At 32.5% G+C, this 15,354-nt stretch overlaps 1 protein-coding gene across 1 annotated transcript; it reads right to left on the reverse strand.

The window, feature by feature from the left end:
- Positions 1-2,650: 2,650 nt before the first annotated feature.
- Positions 2,651-6,366, reverse strand: LOC134267506 (uncharacterized). Its single transcript, XM_062749705.1, has 2 exons — positions 3,253-6,366; positions 2,651-2,858 (listed from the first exon to the last, which is right to left on the reverse strand). The coding sequence occupies exons 1-2, from the start codon at positions 5,167-5,169 to the stop codon at positions 2,742-2,744; spliced, it is 2,034 nt and encodes a 677-aa protein (XP_062605689.1). The 5' UTR covers positions 5,170-6,366; the 3' UTR covers positions 2,651-2,741.
- Positions 6,367-15,354: the final 8,988 nt, after the last annotated feature.

A 15,354-nucleotide genomic window follows, 5' to 3' on the forward strand; every position in this document is an offset into this window, starting at 1 on the left:
ATTCAATAGGATCATCTGCTATATAATAGATTTGCTTCTCTTGAATACATTAACTGAGATTGAAAGTTTCTCATTATAATTCATCACTTCAATTGAATTAATACTTGGCAATTATTTCCCATTTTTCTCCTTCTTTGCTTGTCTCATACGAATGTAAGTTCTCAAATGGGACCTAAAACCATTACCAATCCTTTTCCATTCTTTAAGTTTTCATTCCGAATATTTAATCATAGATGCAACTTACATGTACTATATTTTTTTCAGGTTAACTAAAACACTCTTTATATGCATACATTGTGTGTATATGCATGCAGTAATAGTTCAGCTAAAATTTCCTGTTGGACATTTATAAAACAAATTCGAAATAAATTTTTTATATTAATTTAAGGTAAGCTTTTTGTTTTATTCACACAACATATGGCAATGCTCTTTTTGACACAAATGAAATGCATGTCTGAAATTGAATTGTCCTTTATTAATAAATAAATGATAAATCAATCAAAATATGTCAACACATAGAATGCATAATTCGCATTATCAAACACAAATACATTAGGCAATAGACACACATATAGAAAAAATCATCAAAAAATCTTTATTTCAATGTATTTTGCAATTAGATACGCTTGATGGTACAAAAATACACACTAAACAGAATTCGTATTTCAAAAGTGGGCGATATTCGCCTAACAACAAGTGAGGCATGGAAAAAAAATCCACTGTAAACAGAATGCGTATTTCAAATTAAAAAAAAAAATGTCAAATAGGGGCAACAAGCGCTTGAAAAATCAACAGAAAATATGTTAATTCACACGCAGAGGCAGGGTAGATGGCGGTGTAAAGAATAAATAATGACCCCTGTAGAATAATGACCAGCGGTCGTAATGACTTACTTTCATTTGTTTCATATTTTGATATTTGACTGAATTAAATTAAAGCATCCATAGGTTTATGACAGAAAAGTGATTTGTGCTGATTAAATGGTAAACAATTATTCAGCGTGCTTCGAGAATAGTTTCTGAAAATAAATACGGTAAGTTATGTAATACAATATATATATATATATATATATATATATATATATATATATATATATATATATATATATATATATATATATATATACAGCTCAACAAACTTTTTAAACTCACGTGGTTTTTCGCACAAATTAAGGTCACATTGTTGTAATAAAAATTATCAGTTTCAAACTGCAATACAATGGCATAACAATTCGTTTTATTACATATATAACGTCAAGCATAAATGTCTTTAAAAGTTACATCTTAAGTTGCCAAAGTGGATGTTTTAAAGGAAAATTTATAAATAAATGGTAGGATATTTCGACTATACGATTCTACCATTGATTTTTAAAAATTGCATAAAACAGTTTTCCTTGATCCAATGTAGTTGAAATTTTTAAATTTTCTTCTTAAAGGTAAATTTCTTCTATGAAAAGGAAAATTCTTCTGCATTTACGGTTTGAAACGTTAAAATTTCGGACTAGGATGCATCTTTTATGATTCTAGATTTTAGACGTTGACTCTTAAAAATCCCACCTTATTAACATAGAAAGCAGTCAAACAGATAAAAAATATTATTACCAACCCGAGTAGTCAAAATGTACAGAAAATAAAAGCTACAATAGCTGTACTGTACCCATGTCTTTGTTTCTGCCGAGAGCTATTGCTTTCAAAAGAACGGATAAAAAGACAGTTACAGTTGGCAAGAGACTACAAAAATTCAAATGTGAATTGTTGTTATTTTTCAGCCATGAATATATATCAAAGTTCTACCAATGGATTTCTGTGAATTATGTTTCAGTAAATGAAATAAAACTCAAATTATGTAAAAAAAATATTTTAAAATGTATTTTGTTTTCTCACTACACAATATTATATCAAAACAATGTGACCTTAATTTGTGCGAAAAACCATGTGAGCTTAAAAAGTTTGTTGAGCTGTATATACATAAAATTGGATATGTGAGGTACATGTAGAATGCATAACATTATATCTCGGGCGAAACACAAACTGTGGATTAAAAAATGGCGAAGATGAAGAACAGTGAAGACACTAAAATATACATAAAACAATACAAATCTGTATGCAGATTTTTAAGGTGAGAGCACTTTTTCTACGGGAAAAAGTGTCATTTTTCGACGTCTAATAATTAACAGGGGTCATTTTTTTTTTGCGATTAAATAATGACGTTATATTATACAATGTATATGCAACGTGGGAAAATGAACCGATCATTATTGAATGGGTGCCATTATTCATCCTTACATGAGCATAAATAAATGTAAACTGTTTTCTTCAAGAAATAAATACAGAGGCTTACATTATGATGCGTGTGTGCGCAAAAAAGTTGAGAGAAATAAAATGGACGTCCATGGAGAGTGCCTTGTTAAAGTATAAATAAAAAAAAAATCATACCAAAGAACAATTGGTTTACATAAAAACATAAAATATGTTTTTAGAGTTCAGCGTTTTTTCTCATTTGCTATATGAAAATGATAAAAAAAAATAAATTACCTAATTATTATATGCTTTAAACATTAAATCTAAACATAGCAAAACATAGACATATTCAATGACACTTGCAATGTAGTTTCAAAACATCAAAGTTTGGACATGTATAGTTTAATATGTTGATATACATGCTTAACGCATCAATAACTAATAAAAGTACTGTTTGTCAGTTAATGTAAAAGGAAATTGACAAAAATAAGTATCACCAATTCACATCGAAGAAAATGTAAATTTCCCTGTAGGTATAAATTTTTTCTTTCCTTTCTTTGTCTTCTTGTTATTGAGCCCCATTTCCTCCGTATCAATACTTCCTGAGGTCTGCATTTTCTAAAAAAAAAAAATGATAAGAAATACATTAACAGCATATAACTCAATTAACGAACAACTTTCTTAAAGATTTTTTTAAAAAGAAACAAGCTATGAACATCTTTTTATGACATCTTTTAACTAGACATGTGCGGTGAAGAGATGGTCGTTTTCTAGAAAAAGGAATTTCATTTTTAGCATGCATTTACATTAAACTTTTTCAGCAATATCTTTTATAAACTTAGACAACGTGCTAAGATAATGGTTGATAGATATTTTTGTTTTATATACATCAATGAATTGATAAGGATTTCAAACCGTCATTTCGTAATTCCAGTAATCGAAGGCATTATTGTTTTTGAATCTGTCTTAACTGTAAATGTCAAGTACTAATGCAAAAAAAAAATGTAGTTACCTTTTTGTTCTCTAAAGCAGTTCTTTTGACGCCATCTTTGATTGAAGATAAAATGAAGCAAACATTTTTAACTTTTTCTTCAATATCCCTGTTACACCAATCTCTATCACGGATAATTTTGTTCACTAGTTCATCGAGATACATGTTCTCATCACATAGGCTACCTATGTAATCAGACATATCGCTGTACCTTTTTAAGGTTTCCTCATCTCGTAGATTGTATATTTCTATGAATCTTTCTATATCGCGAATTGTGTCATAGACTTCACTGTAGAACTTCTCTTTAAATATCTCAAACTCTTGAAGCTTTTTTTGATGAGATTCACTGGCTTCATGTTCGCCTTTATTTTCTAGATTTAGATTATTTCTTTTACTATCATTTTTTAGTAAGAGCTGAAATGGGTTATCTTGTATTTCATTATCAACAAAATGTTTGTTCTCTTCAGGACAGGTGATGTTGAATTCCTCTGACAAAACATCGGGTTTCTCATAATCACCGCCATTAACCCTCTCATATAACATGACTTCATTTTTGCTTGTGGTAATATTAACATTACTTTTGAAAGGTATTCCACAAACGTTACAAATTGTTGCGTCCATTTCCAAACAGGTAAATCGCTCTTCAATTTCTGCGTTCTTTTCTCTAGTAATTTGTTTTCTAAGGTGTTTACATAGATCCACAACTTTTCTGTTGAAGATGAAACTTCTCCAAAAACGGATAATGACATTTGCAGCATTGTCATTTCTTGATCCTGTGTTATTTGACTTTGTCTCATCAATACTTTTGTTATCAGAGTCTATTTTTTTCTCTACAATTTTCTGTTCTCTAACATTTGTATCCTCCTCTGCCTTTTCACCAGGGTTTGTTACGTTATCTGATTTCATATCTTTGTTTGACGGAATGCCGTGTTCCTTCTCCGAAACAACATCCCGCATATTTGGAATGTCTAGCAAATTCCCCTTTTTGACTTCATGAACCTGGAATTGCTCATTTTCTTTGCTTCCAAGATATGCTGTTGGATTTTTGACAATTTTAATTGTTTCCTTACTCAGGAAATTTTGTCTGTATTTAGATTCATCAAACAAGGTCTCAAAAAATGAATTCTTATCTTGTGTATATCCAAAACATCTAAGGCTATCATTTTCCCTCTCAAAAACGAGACTCAAAAGAGCATCTTGAAAATTTCCAGGACACGTTTGTTTTTTATCTCTTAAAGTTTTGAAGGTTTCTTTCACCTGCTCAGAAGTATGTTTTTGCCATCTTCCAGAGCAAAGTTTTAAAGCCATTTCCTCTTCTATTTTTTTCGAACCATGGAATCCTCTTCCAAGATTGCAGAAGATAACAAGACTTATAAGAAGTATTCTTTGAGATAAAACATCGAGATCATCGAGTGGAATCTGTCTTTCTCTCAAATTATTTTTCTCCAAGAAAATTATATCAAGTAGACTTGATTTGCTTTCAATACCACAAAGAAGTTTTGAGAGACAAGCAGGAGATTTCAAAAGGTCCTTTTCGTACCTTTTGAGAATCTGTTTATTGCATAACTTTGGAATTAGATCATCTTCCTCAGAAAATGCAAGATACAAAGTCTCTGCGTTTTGTTCAAACGATTTGGGAATGCATACTTCTCTCAACTTTTCCTTTGGCTTAGACAACAGAACAGTTATTGACATAAGCGATATTGTTGTATAAAACTCCAGCCAATATAAAAATAGCCATAAGTGAGAATCCAATTCAATATTCCCTTGGCACAATTCATCGCAAAACTTACAAAAATGTATTAAGCCTTCTATCGGATTTTGGGACCTGAGATGCTCTTGAGAAATAACCATTTCGGTACAAACTGAACTGACAACTGTGCTTTTGCCAATATTTTGTGAAACCAAAAATCCACATTTTTCTATTCTCTTCATCATTGTTACATGGTGCCAATTCACATGTTACGCTTTCTTCTATATCTCTCAAAGCTCTTTCTGGATTATCACATCTTCTTAGGTAAAATATGTCGTAACAAAAAATGTAGCAAAGAAATCTTGGCACATGGTATCTTTTCCAGTCCATTCTCTTTTTGTCAATCAAACTTTGTAAAAAGCGTGTGAGGCATCGATAGAAAAATCGATTTTTTGAATTTCTAATTGTGTCAAGAACTCTTATCCTTTTGCCCGTTTCAATATGTCCGAGTGCAGATATTCCGTTTACTGGAAACATATCTGTAATTAGACGCTGGCACTTTTCAAATGAAATTTGTTTGAGAGACTTGAAATCAACTTTTAAGTCTTGTTTCCTCTTTCCTATTTCTTCAGAGCCCACGCTGATATGCATTTCAAGCTCCACTGACTGTATACCATTTTCCAAGATCTTTATAAACTTATCCATATCCAAGAATTCCTTGAACATTTCAGAAGGCTCACATCTCGCTATATCTAAAGTGTTTTCTAACTTTGTTTTCCACTTTAATCCGTTTTCAATTAGAAACTGGAGGGTACCATTTCTAGCTCTTTCTAAATTGACCTGACAAACATGTTTTGTTTTTTCAATGTCTTCCATTCCTTTCATGTCTAATGCCATTGGTCTCTGGAGTGGATACACAAAACATGTTTTGTCATCAGACGTTCTGTGAAATCCATAATAATCTAACAGTTCAACAAACTGCAGTCTCTCAATGTCATTTATTGGTTTCAATAAGATGTTAAGGGCTTTGAAAAGAGTTTCCATGCCAAGAATGCATTTTGCTATATTTGAATAAACTTTGAGATTAGTATTGCTGGTCATCCAATCCATACATTCTAGTTGACCTGCAAGACTGGGGAATGGTTCACAATTAAGAAAAGCGCCAAAAGCTTTTTTTACAAATTCTTTGTCATTATTAAGTTTACCAACGATAAATGCAGCTCTCCCTGCTAAAATTTTATCTTTCGAATCTTGCATTGCGTAGAATACTTCTTTTAACCTCTGACAAATTTCATTTTTTTCAGTGTCATCTATAACCGTAACATCTTCTATTTTATGAAGTTTAATATTGAAATTAAGAATATGGCACCTATTCCTCAAAATGCTATCTCCTAAATCTTCTGCAATTTCTAAAGCCTCTTCTGCCATTCCTTGCTTCATATAAAAGAACATTCAGAGTACAAAGGATTAGTAATAGAGTTTTTAAGATTAAAACATTGTAATATATGTTTAAAATACTGATAGCAGGTCATCTCAGGTTAAGGGGTAACTGTGTAAAGAATGTATTACATGTAGAATATGATAACGTTGTCATTAAATATGTGATAAAACAATGTAGACCATATAACAGGATGGAGGCTAAAAAGTAGCCAACGTTTATTTTCCAATCAATTATTTTTCGCATTTGATATACATGCATTACCAGGGCTTATGAAATGTATCAATTGATGAAAATTCTTCTATTCAAAGAAAAATATACAAAAATTATTAAGCATATATTTCTGATGTTTTATTTAATCAAACTTGTTTCAAAGGAATTGTACAGTAGTATATGTAGACAACTGATTTGATTTGATGCAGGCGCAGTACTTGAAGTAATGAAATGTAAAATCTCAAAGGGAAAATGTTTACATTTATTATGAGACAATAAAAAAAATCAATTAAATCATCAGCATACAAGAATTACCGATAACCTTGCAAGGATATTCACTAGATTACATGTATTTAGCTAAAACAAATTATATCAATTTCTTATATAATGTGTACTTTTTAGCTAAGTTTAATATTGTACGCTATCATCATATGTTTCATTGAGTCTTGTTGAAGGTTATATTTTCTGAAGTGGGCTATTTCTAAAGTGAATTAATAGTATATTTCTAAAGAACTTCTGATTAAATGTGCCGTTATATATGGACAACATCTGTATAATTTTCATTCTCATTCTGATAATTAATTGATTGTATATTATCTAACGTCCCTCTTGAGAATTTTTCACTCATATGGAGACGTCACCGTATGCCGGTGAAGGGCTTCAAATTTAGACTTATACTCGGCACTCAGGGCCATTGAGCAGTGAGGGTTCTTTATCGTGCCAGCGCCTACCGTGACACGGGACCTACGTTTTTAAGGTCATATCCGAAAGACCCGTGACTTTAACTTCTAGTGCCGAGCGCTTGGCGAAGGAACAGTCACTACTTTTGTTTACGTCTTAGGTATGACGCGGCGCCGCGAACGAGAATCGAACCCAGGTCTCCCGATCACGAAGCGAACGCTCTACCACTAGGCTGATAACTGTGTTTTAAGGTCCGCCCTGTCCCTTTCTCGTGTTTTTAAGCTACGAAAATAACCCTGTCCAAAACTTTCCTTTTAAAACATAAAGATATCTGAAATACAGAGGGCGGACCTTTTCTGATAACTGCGTTTTAAGGTCCGCCCTATTTCTTTCTCTAGTTTATTAATTATAAGCTACGAAAAAAAACTGTCCAAATCTTTCTCTTTATGACATGAAGATAACTGAAATACAGAGAGTGGACCTTTTCTGATAACTTTGTTTTCAGGTCCGCCCTGTCCCTTTCTCGTGTTTTAAAGCTACGAAGCCCTGTCCCTTTCTCGTGTTTTTAAACTACGAAAATAACCCTGTCCAAAACTTTCCCTTTAAAACATACAGATATCTGAAATACAGAGGGCGGACCTTTCCTGATAACTGCGTTTTAAGGTCCGCCCTATTTCTTTCTCTAGTTTTTTAAGCTACGAAAATAAACCCTGTCCAAAAATTTCCCTTTAAAACATAAAGATATCTGAAATACAGAAGGCGGACCTTTTCTGATAACTGCGTTTTAAGGTCCGCCCTGTCCCTTTCTCGTGTTATTAAATTACGAATATAAACCCTGTCCAAAATTTTCCCTTTAAAACATACAGATATCTGATATACAGAGGGCGGACTTTTTCTGATAACTGCGTTTTAAGGTCCGCCCTGTCCCTATCTCGTGTTTTTAAGCTACGAAAATAAACCCTGTCCAAAAATTTCTCTTTAAAACATACAGATATATGAAATACAGAGGGCGGACCTTTTCTGATAACTGCGTTTTAAGGTCCGCCCTATTTCTTTATCTAGTTTATTAAACTACGAAAATAAACTTGTCCAAATCTTTCTCTAACTACGAAAATAAACTTGTCCAAATCTTTCTCTTTATGACATGAAGATAACTGAAATACAGAGAGTGGACCTTTTCTGACAACTTTGTTTTCAGGTCCGCCCTTTCCCTTTCTCGTATTTTTAAGCTACGAAAATAAACCCTGTCCAAAAATTTCCCTTTAAAACATAAAGATATCTGAAATACAGATGGCGGACCTTTTCTGATAACTGCGTTTTAAGGTCCGCCCTATTTCTTTCTCTAGTTTTTTAAGCTACGAAAATAAACCTGTCTAAATCTTTTTTTATGTCATGAAGATATCTGAAATACAGAGGGCGGACCTTTTCTGATAACTGCGTTTAAAGGTCCGCCTTGTTTCTTTCTCTAGTTTCTTAAGGTACGAAAATAAATCCTGTCCAAAAATTTCCCTTCATAACATACAGATCTCTGAAATAGAGAGGACGGATCTTAATGCTGCGCTTAACCCCGTATAAAATTTCCTTTCCAATGAGCAAAGACATCTTTAACCAAAATTATCTAAATGGAATGAAGAGCAGTCATATCCAAATAAAATTATTCAAAAGTTGTTTTTCTGGTTAAGGGTGGTCTTTGGAAACAAATTGTCTTCGTTAGGTGGATACCTCAATATTTATTATATATTCCATACAAACTGGATAGTTTTTATATTTATTATATGAGGGAACTATTAACATTGGCATATCATTGTTGTGTGATTTGGTTATATGCATGTATAAACTAAGATTGTATAACAAAATTTAGGTTAAGCAATGTAATTTAAAAAATCGCTAGTAGTGTAGGCGAAAATGCCTATCAAATGCGCTATGGCTCTTTCTGGGTACTGTTGCAGGCTGGGGTGAGGTTGGGGGGGTCTGCAGAGATTCAAAATTAAAAAATATACTGACACGCAAAAGAAACGCAACAAGCAGTACTCAACAAATGTTTGAATTTTTTATGTAATGATTTCCAAAAAAAGATACAGTAAAGCTAAAAACACTTTTCAGAACATGAGAGATTTGATAAAAATGTTAAATGTGTATCTTTTAATTTACTAAGTAACTTATCACTGTTAAAACACCCCCTCCCAGCCATTAAATTACAAAGTGCAAGACTGCCATAAAAACCAATTGCAACTTCATTTTTACGATACAATAGGTTAATCAATATCGAGATTTGAGCAAAGGAATTATTCTTTGCAATTTTTAAATGCCTGTTTTTCAGATGATTAGGTCGAATTTTCTCTAACTTAGCACATTGTAGTAACTCTTGGACTTCCGCTCCAAGGACTATCATTTATGCAAATGATACATAAGACCCCGTTGAAACGTGATACAGTGTATTTTTGCATCATCAACTCTCCATCATCTTTACGTTGAGATTTTCCAGTTACAGCAATGGAATTGCGTACTTAAGCCATTTTCGAGAAGCCTTAGCATCGTTACGGGAAACGAAAGGTGATTTTATTTTTTGAAATATTGCTGCATTACTTAAGATGAACTGTACAAACCCTTAAAACTCCACAATATTGTCAGATGTTTTGTTAAACATGCAATTTTTTATTTTTGTTAAGTAGGCTGACACTTGACTTCCGGTTATGGTACGAAAATCGTTCAACCGTTAAATTACCGATATTTACCAAATTGAAGATATCCATAATTTTAAGATACAAAATTCTTAACTTTACATAATTATTTTCCCCTAAAGTAGGGTGTTGCGTTTCTTTTGCGTGTCAGTATACTTGATACAAAACATATGAAGAGGGTCAAGTGATGCAATGCTGGATCCAACTGTAAACACATGTATGCTTTATTTTTTTTTTCTATTTTTGAGTATATGGACGAGAACTTATAAAAACTTTCCCCCTCAGGCTTAATCCTTTTCATACAGGCGTAAGATAAATAATTATAAACATTTTTTTCGCAAAAGTCTCCATGTCGGTTATAATAGAAAATAATTAACATTTTTTTCAAAAAGAATAATTAATTTTATAAAATTATACAATCAGCTTAAGTTTTTGGTCTGAGTTGTAAGTTTTTTTGTAAAACAATCCTCTGATGTATATGTTTTCCACATTTGGTGATCTGCTTTAGTCTGAAACTGAACATTACAATCATGTATTTTGTAAGTGTAAATAGAGATCGAATTCAATATAAGGTTATATTTTACACTATCCACAAATAAAGGACCAAAATATGATTATAAATAGAAAACAAAAGGTATATGTAAAGACTACTGGAAACCAGAGAATTACATGTACCCTTTATCGATCTTTCATGTAGTATTAAACTCCACACTTGGGATAAGGAATTTCTTAAAATCATATAAGGCGTTTTTTTTTAAGTTAAGACTAACAATATTAAAAATATCTTTCTTTTATATACAGAAAGAACCGCTGTATTTCATTTCCGACATTTCGTTATTTTTTTTCTGACAATTACTCTTTTTTTCCCGACATTTATTTCTTTTCATTTCCGGAATTTTTGTAGGTACCTCTCCGACTATTTAATGTTTAACAGGTACATGTACGTAGAAAAGGAATTTTGAAAAAAAATTATTATACACAACATTTTTAATATAAAAATTCTGTATACTCTTCTTAAATTCTTAAATTCTGTAAACTGCTTTATAGAATGATATGATATTTTTAAATTATTACAACAAATGAGTCTTCTCAACTATTGTTGATAGAAAATAAAAAATTACCGACGAAAATCAATGTTCCGTGACGAAGCTTAAAAACAATAAATCTGTACTTTGCGGCAACTGTTTTGTGTAATTAGCGTCTTTTTGTGATCATTATCAAATTAAAAAAAAACTGGTTTCACTAAAAAAAACACAAAATATTGGCCAATTGACCTTGAGAAAGGAGGGAGAGCCGTTGGAATGTTGATATCTGGACCATCCTTGCACACGTTTAACTCACTTCTATTTTAGTGTTGAATTGTCCTTGATATTACTTTTAAAAATTAACAACCAGTTTCAAAACCAATTTAAACACAATTTTCTATAGGCTGTGTGTCATTTTTCAGCGCCAATTTATCACAATTTGAAAGTTTTGGCCAAAATTTAACCAAACCGGAATTGACCTTGATCTTCGTCTGAGGCCAAAATTTCGCGTCACACCAGGTTGAGAGAGTGTTAAATTGTCCCGAAATAATCTTAGAAACACAAAAAACCCAATTTCAATCGTATGAAAATGATAAGAAATCGGTGCTCGTGACAGCCTAATATCAACTGAAGCAGTCTGAATCATCCTTAAAGCGAAGCACTTACGTGCTAAACACCCTAAGATATTGACCAAAAGGCATCTGTTTGATGATACTCTGGCAAATTCCCGGATCTGAATCCCATTGAACACATTTGGGATTTCTATAAGGAACGACAAAGCCCCCCCCCCCCTCTTCCACGCAATTTCAAGGGTTTGGAAAGATCTATGCAGTAGGTGTGGCAGCAGATGGGTCAGTCTCCTATTTAGGGGTACATGGGATCCAACAGTAAAGATTGTCTTGTAGTAAAAGAACCAGCGGTGGTCTTACTTCATAGTGAATTTTTTTGTGTGAATTTTCAATTTGAGGGTACATCATTTTCTTGACACTTTGCTTAAAATTCTGAGGAGATACATACATAAAATTTACGCAACAACTAACTTAAATATGCATCATTAACCATGAATTAAAGAAATTATTTATTGTATGCATTTGTTCTAAAAAACTTAAAAAATGTTCGGTGAACACTTAGAAGTTTGGTTCAGTGTATATACATCTGTACATGAAGCACTAAGTCTAGTTAACAGATTTTTTTTCCATTCATTTTGTTCACTAAATAAAATGTCAAAGACTGCGCCGAACTTATGTCCAAGACATTTGATTTACTAAACAGTCTATAATTTATTCTTATTATTAAAATTTTCCATTACCGAAATTTAAATCAATTGTGTTTCATGTGTTAATGGATATCAGAGATTTAAAACAATGACCGATTCTTATTGACTCGGAATTTAAATATCAGACACAGTTTTGATTCAATTAGTTTGAATTTAACTAATAGAAACGTCGGTATATTTAAGTTCAATATCGGTAAAAATTTTAATTTGAACATAAATATCACATCTCATGTAAGTTATTATACGCTTAATCTAGTATTTTTAAATTCTAGCTCAGATTATGATACGCCATTTAGCTATAAATATTCAAATAAAGACTATACGCGATTATACTTATTACAAATGTCGCAGTTTTGAAGTGTACGCATGAATAGTTTGTTCCTTAGCATAATTTATTAATTTAAAAACTTCAAATCTATTGATATATAAAGCTAACACATGACCATTAGGTTCACTGACCATTCAATGACAGCGCCATCTGCCGCGGGCTCTACCTGTGGGTACCTGTCAGGTAAACAAATACGTCACACCCCATTGTTTTATTAGCTATACACACCGACAGATTTCACACCTTGAATCGTACTAATTTACACAAAGTAAATTCTAAGGAAGAACAAACACTTGCACAATAATTGTGGCATTATTTTTAAAGAAATTATGGTCCTAAACGGCTAAGCTCAAAGCACACTAAACGAGTAGATTCTTGTCTAGAGATACGTGTATGTTGTACAAAAAATAAAACACAATAGGGTAAATCCTTAAAACGTAGGGGGACCTTTTCTTATACGGGCCGGACCATTTCTTATAAAAGGCGGACCTAATAAGTTATCGTATTTGGTCCGGCCGGACCTTTAAACGAGAAGGACCAAATATTATGCGACACCGGTCATTCAGATAATTAATCAACCGTTTGAAAAGTGCAGCATCAAAATGGTCGAGATAAGCTGGGGCCCGTTTCACAAACGTTTCCTAAGATATGTTGAAAGACATAACTTAAGATATGCCTAAGTTATAACTTAGGAAGTTCCAAAGATTTGTCACAGCAGTTTCACGAAACAATCTTATCTAAAATTTTTCCTAAGTTGTTTCTTAAGTTGTGTATAATTTAAAGACTAATGAAATACCTCTCCGCTCTGTTAACAACTCTCAGTATGCTAGTATGGGTTATATTTTTAGCTTCAAAAAGGGAGGCGCGGGAGGATTGGAGATTATCCCCACTTTCAAAGGACTTGGACAGAAGTATGTTTTAACTTTGCGAAGTTTGCTGGTAGAACTAAGCATTCACAGACACACCCTTACAAGCCCTCCTCCCTTCCGGGCACCCGATAGTTGTATTTTTTAAACATTGTTCTACGTGTTATAGATTTAATTTATTTTGCTCTTTAAAGGGTATCTAATTGTAAATGAAATTCAAAAATGATTGCTTCTTCGCGAACACATGCACATGTGAAGACATTTTTTAAAAAATATTTGCCAATGACTACTCAACGTTATTCGTGCTGTATAAAGCTTTCTCAAATATATAAAATAAGAATGCCACGCCAGAAAAAAATCCCAAATTCGTGATCACAGATATGAAAATACTAATAGAAGAGGTTAAGAAAGGAAATCTATTGAAATCTCGTGCATAGCTAGCTATACATTGTATTAAGCGGCGAGGAAGACTGGTTGTAATATCATGGTCTGAAGAACTAACGGAGCACAGGTGGGGGGGGGGGGTGTATAATAGTTTTACCGATGTATAGAAAACAAAACTGCGTTATGCTTGATTCCCCTCAATAATAACGTCCTAGAGGAGATTAGATGCAACAATTTTTGGGAGAAACATCTATATATCCGGAGCTTGGTTGGTGGTTCATCAAAAATCATGTACTTATAGAAAGTGGAAAAGGGGTTTCCATTTATCTAAAATATCATATTTCAAATTCAAATTTAATATTAATTAAAATACTAGTAATATATAAAAGAAATATATATACATGTACATGTAGATAAAAAAGAAAAGCATAATGTGTACATGCATGTATAATAATGGATCGAATCATATGCTAGTTTTTTTGTTTACGAAGACGTGCTCTTCAAATGATCGAGAATTATTCCAGCATGTGTACATCTATTTCGCCAGTTCCAGTTTTGTGAACGGGCATTTTTATATACTTTTGACTAATTTTGACACATGTTTGCCAATTATTGAAATCCTAGTACCGAGTAAATTCATGCAAGTAAAACAGTTTTAACCTGGAGAGAACGTAGTCATCCATGTACAAGTAGTCCATTGGATTTTCTCTCCCCAAACACATTATTTCTCTACATAATTAAGAAATCCTGGATATGAAGCCGCAATATTTAGTTTCTTCCTAAGTCATCGATTTACCTGTCCTAAAGTTACGACATAACTTAGGAATATCCTAAGATAAGACGAGGTTAGTGAAACGGATAATTATAAGTAATGAACTTAGGAAAAAGTTCTTTCCTAAGATATAACTTAGTTCGAAGTAGGCTTTGTGAAACGGGCCCCTGGTCTTCAAAATATAGAATCCAGTTATTCTCAGGATTTTTGTTTGGAAAAAAGCATGTGCGAACGAGGTTTGCTTTGACAAATATGCTTTTTGACGAAAAAATCTTAGGTTCTAACAACAGTTTTAAGGGGAAGGGGTAATAATGCTGAAAAATAAGTCAAAAGACGCACGCATGTGTGTATTACCGACGCTACATTGACTCGTTCACGGATAAGTCGAGATAAAATGATTTCTTTCAGTTTTAGAGTGTATGCTCAATTTCTGCATCAAAAAATTGTTTTCTTGGAATAAAAACCTGTATATATGACGTTGTTATGCGTCAATTACACCATTATGGTTGAAATGAAACTGTTACCGTTTTACTCTGACAGCACATTAAATGATACCTTACTAGCTCTTTTAATTCTTTTTTATGAGATCATGGCTTACGATTGGTTGGTATATGTCGAGTAAAGGGGGTGAATTAATTATACAATAACTAGTCGCTTGAGAATCAATATATGGTCGATATGGAGTTCTCATATTTTTGTAACACTTCGAACAGCTCAAGTTCACGAGTGTCAAGTATAAAACTTTTTTTTCTTACTTTCGTATCAA

Source organism: Saccostrea cucullata, unplaced genomic scaffold (genome assembly GCF_032062105.1).
Source record: "Saccostrea cucullata isolate Sc308-1 unplaced genomic scaffold, CSIRO_AGI_Scuc_v1 ctg1643, whole genome shotgun sequence".
Taxonomy (NCBI): Eukaryota; Metazoa; Mollusca; class Bivalvia; order Ostreida; family Ostreidae; genus Saccostrea; species Saccostrea cuccullata.